This window comes from Zalophus californianus, chromosome 9, assembly GCF_009762305.2.
Source record: "Zalophus californianus isolate mZalCal1 chromosome 9, mZalCal1.pri.v2, whole genome shotgun sequence".
In the NCBI taxonomy this organism is placed as follows: domain Eukaryota; kingdom Metazoa; phylum Chordata; class Mammalia; order Carnivora; family Otariidae; genus Zalophus; species Zalophus californianus.
In genome coordinates, this window is record NC_045603.1 from 69,696,910 (window position 1) to 69,702,244 (window position 5,335).

General features: G+C 37.8%; 1 protein-coding gene across 1 annotated transcript; it reads left to right on the plus strand.

The window, feature by feature from the left end:
- Positions 1–3,685: 3,685 nt before the first annotated feature.
- Positions 3,686–5,108, plus strand: LOC113922693 (intraflagellar transport protein 52 homolog). Its single transcript, XM_035721817.1, is given in 4 exon segments — positions 3,686–3,754; positions 3,756–4,269; positions 4,272–4,316; positions 4,319–5,108. Coding segments are annotated over 4 exon segments (1,332 nt in total). The 3' UTR covers positions 5,023–5,108.
- The last annotated feature ends 227 nt before the right edge of the window (positions 5,109–5,335 follow it).

A 5,335-nucleotide genomic window follows, 5' to 3' on the forward strand; every position in this document is an offset into this window, starting at 1 on the left:
ACTGCAATATGCGCATGGAGGATATTTATGAGTTGGCCTTCCAGAACCAAGACTGCTTCTCTTCGGATGAGGAGGGTGTCCTCACTCTATGCTCACTGCTGGAGGCTTTCTCTGGACCTTGTCATCACTGATAACTGCAACCACTCTATAATTTCAGTTATAAGCATCCTATTTCCAAACCAAGTCATAAATTTCACTCTTTCCAGCTTAGCCTAATTCCCAAATTCCTTCAATTCATCAACGCTACAGGGAACTACAATCCATTTTTCTACCACGTTTTCATCTGCCCTGTATGCACCTTATGCCCTCAAATCTCCACTTAATAAGTTTAAATGTCAAAGAAATAAAGGATTAATAAAAGGATACAACATACAAAATTATTTAATAATACTAAGTACCTCCTGAGTTCAAAAAGAACATAAGGAAAATTATAAAATATGTAAAATTAAATGACAGTATCCATCATACCTAAGTATATTGGATTCAAATTAAAACTCTATCTACATTTAAATACACTACAACATTTAAATATATCAGGAAATAAAAGTTAAAAACAAATAAGTAAATCAACTCAGGAAATTAGTTATAAAGAGGCAGCACAAACATAAAGAAACAAAGAAACAAAATAATAAATATATAGGCCAAAACAAAAAGAAATGTAAAATAAAAACAGATGATAACATAAACAAATGCTGGCTCACTGAAAAGTTTATTAGGATTGACGTTTGACAAAACTGATAAAATAATAAAATAAAATACAGAACGAAAGGGCAGAAACAACCACAGACACAATACAAATTAAAAATGGTGAGAGTATTATGAATAACTACCTGCTAAAAAATGTGATACTCAGATGAAATTGATTAATTTGTAGAAAATTATCCCAAAATGCCAAAAGTGGCATAAGAGGTTCTCCAGTAGCTAATTAACATTAGCAAAGGCATGTGTGGAGCATCTTTCTCTAGGAAGTTTATTTGCTGCTCAGAAGAATTAGTAAAAGTTGGGGCACCTGGGTGGCTCAGTCGGTTAAGCATCTGACTCTTGATTTCAGTTCAGGTCATGATCTCAGGGTTAGGAGATCGAGCCCCGCATTGGACTTTGCACTGGGTGTGGAGCCCGCTTAAGATTCTCTCTCTCCTCTGCTCCTCCCCACTCCCTCTCTCTAAAAAAGAAAAAGAAAAAAGAATTAGTAAACATTGCTGTAAGAAGAATTGGTCTTTATAATTTAAGTAAAGCTGACATGAGTTTACAGTAAAAGCAGGAGAAAGAAGAGAAGGAAGAGGAAAGAGCGAAGTCCAAAGACACTGAAACAGTAATCAAAAATCTCCACTTCCAAAAAGCTTCAGTCCCATATAGTTTTGTAAGTACTTTCTACCAAACTTGTAAGGAAGATTTAGTCCTATTTTGTAAAAAGTTATTTCAGAAAAAGAGTAAGAGTGAAAGCCTATCTAGCTCATTTTATCAGACTAGTATAATGTTTGGGATAAAAACAATACAAGTAACAGAAGATAAAGGTTAATTTCACTTATGAACATAGATGACCTAGGAATAAACTGAACCAAAGAGGTGAAAGACCTGTACTTGAAAACTATAAAACACTGATGGAAGAAACTGAAGACAACACCAACAAATAGCACGATATTCCATGCTCAGGGATTGGAAGAATTGATATTATCAAAATGTCCATATTACTCAAAGCAATCTACAGATTCAATGCAAGCCCTATCAAAATACCAACAGCATTTTTCACAGAACTAGAACAAATAATACTAAAATTTATATGGAACCACATAAGACCCCAATAGCCAAAGCAGTCCTAACAAAGAAGAACAAGCTGGAGGTATCACAATTCCAGATTCCAAGATATACTGTAAAGCTATAGTAGTCAAAATATTATGTGGTACTGGCACAAAAATAGACACATAGATCAAGAAAACGGAATAGAGAGCCCAGAAATAAACTCACATTTATATGGTTATATAATCTATGACAAAGGAAGCAAGAATATATAATGGGAAAAGACAGACTTTTCAGCAAATGGTGCTGCGAAAACTGGACAGCTACATGTAAAAGAATGAAACTGGACCCTTTCTTACACCATACACAAAAAATAAACTCAAAATGGATTAAAGACCTAAACATGAGATCCGAAACCATAAAAATCTGAGAAGAGAACATAAGCGGTAATTTCTCTGATGTCAGACATAGAAACATTTTTCTAAATATGTCTCCTAAGGCAGAGAAAACAAAGACAAAATCAAACTATTGGGACTACATCAACATAAAAAGCTTTTGCATGGCAAAGGAAACCATCAGCAAAATAAAAAGACAACCTTCTGAATGGAAGTAGATATTGCAAATGATATACCTGATAAGGGATTAATATCAAAATAAGAACTATAACTCAACACCCCCCAAAAATCATTAAAAAATGGGCAAAGGACCTGAATTAGACATTTTCCCAAAGAGGACATACAGATGGCCTACAGACACATGAGAAGATTCTCAACATCACTCATCATCAGGGAAATACAAATCAAAACCACAATGAGTTATGACCTCACACCTGTCAGATGGCTAAAATAAAAAACAAGAGACAAGAAGTGTTGGTGAAGATGTGGAGAAAAAGGAACGCCCTTGCACTGTTGGTGGGAAGGTAAACTGGTGCAGCCACCACAGAAAACAGTATGGATGTTCCTCAAAAAATTAAAAATAAAAATAGCACATGATCCAATGACTCTACTATTGGGTATTTACCTAGGGAAAATGAAAACACCAACTCAAAAAGATATATGCACCCCTATGTTTACTGCAGCATTATTTACAATAGTGAAGACATGGAAGCGTCCTAAGTGCCCATCAATAGACAAATGGATAAGGAAAATGTGGTACACACACACACACACACACACACACACACACACACACACACACAGTAGAATATTACGCAGCCAAAAAAAAAGTATGAGATCATGCCATTTGAGACAACATGGATGGACCTAGTATTATGCTAAGTGAAATAAATCAGAGACAAAGGCCTTATGCTTCCACTCATAAGTGGAATCTAAAAAAAAAAAACAACTCTAAATACAGAGAACTGGTGGTTGCCAGAGGGGAGGGGCTTGGGGGGTTGGGCAAAATAGGAGAAGAGGAGTGAAAGATACAGGCCTCTAGTTATGGAATAAGTCATGGGAATAGAAAGCGGAGCATAAGGAATACAGTCAATGATATTCTAATAGCAATGTAATGAGACAGACAGTAGCTATATGGTGAACATAGCATAATGTATCAACTTGTCAAATCACTAAGTTGTACACATGAAACTAATGTAACAATGTGTATCAATTATACTCAATTAAAAATACATGAAACAATCGTTAAAATATGAACTGAATCTTTCAGGGTATTTAAAAATCAATAAATTTTAAATAGGAATTAAATGAAGATCATTAGAAATAGTACCAATGTAATTCACTGTATTAAACAACCATGTGAGAAAAATCAGATGTCAATCAATGCATAGAAAATATTGCTAAACTTCAAGAACTATGATTAAAACTCAGAAAACTAAGAATGGAGGGGGACCGGCCCCAGTGCACATCTGCCTGGCGCGCCACCTCACCAGCGCTGTTGCTAAGAGGCCTTGGATACCTGGCCGCGGGATGCGGGATGGTGTCAGGTGAAGATGGTGGTCATTGGGCCTCAGGTAACCATGGAGAAAGAGCTTCGGAGCACCATTCTTTTCAATGCATACAAAAAAAGAAGTATTTACCAGCAACAATGGCTATAAATCCATGCAGAAAAGACTTCGGAGTAATTGGAAGATTCAGAGCTTAAAAGATGAAATCACATCTGAGAAGCTAATTGGGGTGAAACTGTGGATTACAGCTGGGCCAAGGGAAAAATTTACTGCCGCTGAGTTTGAAGTCCTGAAGAAATACCTTGATGGCGGCAGTGATATCCTTGTGATGCTAGGAGAGGGTGGGGAATCCAGATTTGACACCAATATTAACTTTCTTCTAGAAGGATATGGGATCATGGTTAATAATGATGCTGTGGTTAGAAATGTATATTGTAAGTATTTCCATCCTAAAGAAGCTCTAGTTTCCAATGGAGTCCTGAATAGGGAAATTAGCCGAGCTGCAGGGAAAGCTGTGCCTGGAATCATTGAAGAGGAAAACAGTGGAAACAATGCCCATGCTCTCACCTTTGTCTATCCTTTTGGTGCCACATTGAGTGTCATGAAACCAGCAGTGGCTGTTCTGTCCACAGTCTCTGTTTCCCACTTAACAGACCCATTCTGGCTTTCTATCACTCGAGAACCAAGGTGGGAAGCTGGCAGTGCTTGGCTCATGTCACATGTTCAGTGACCAATATTTGGATAAAGAAGAAAACAGCAAAATCATGGATGTTGTTTTCCAGTGGCTCACAACGGGAGACATCCACCTAAACCAGATAGATACTGAGGACCCAGAGATTTCCGACTACATGATGCTGCCCGACACAGCCACCTTGTCAGAGCAGCTTCGAGTGTGTCTCCAGGAGGGTGATGAGAACCCAAGAGACTTTACCACCCTCCTCAACCTGTCCATTTACCAGCTGGATACCACCTCCCTCCCCAAGGTCGTCAAGGCCCATGAACAGCTAAATGTGAAACATGAACCTCTCCAGCTCATCCAGCCTCAGTTTGAGACACCGCAGCCAGCCCTTCAGCCAGCGGTTTTCCCTCCCAGTTTCAGGGAATTACCACCTCCTCTGCTGGAGCTATTTGACTTAGATGAGACGTTCTCTTCTGAGAAGGCCCGCCTTGCTCAGATTACCAATAAGTGTACTGAAGAAGACCTGGAATTCTATGTCAGAAAATGTGGTGACATTCTTGGAGTAACCAAGAAACTACCAAAGGACCAACAAGATGTCAAACATATCCTTGAGCACATCTTCTTCCAAGTGGTGGAGTTCAAGAAATTGAACCAGGAACATGACATTGATACAAGTGAACCAGCATTCCAGAACAATTTCTGAGGACCTTGCCTCTTGAAGCATCTTCTGCCTCCTGATTCTCTTTGTAAACTATTTTTGAATTCTTCAACTCCTTATCAAAATTGTCTATACACCTTTACCCCATGAGTTGTAGGTCTGTGCATCTCCTATAGGGCCCAGATAGATATAACATTTCTAACAAGATCCTTATGTAAGATACATTCCATTTTTAAAATTAAATCTGACTGAATCCCTACTTTTATTAAAAAAAAAAAGAATGGAGGGGGACTTCTTTAACTTGGTAAGATTACGTACAAAAAATCTACAGTAAACATTATACTTGATAGAGAAACAT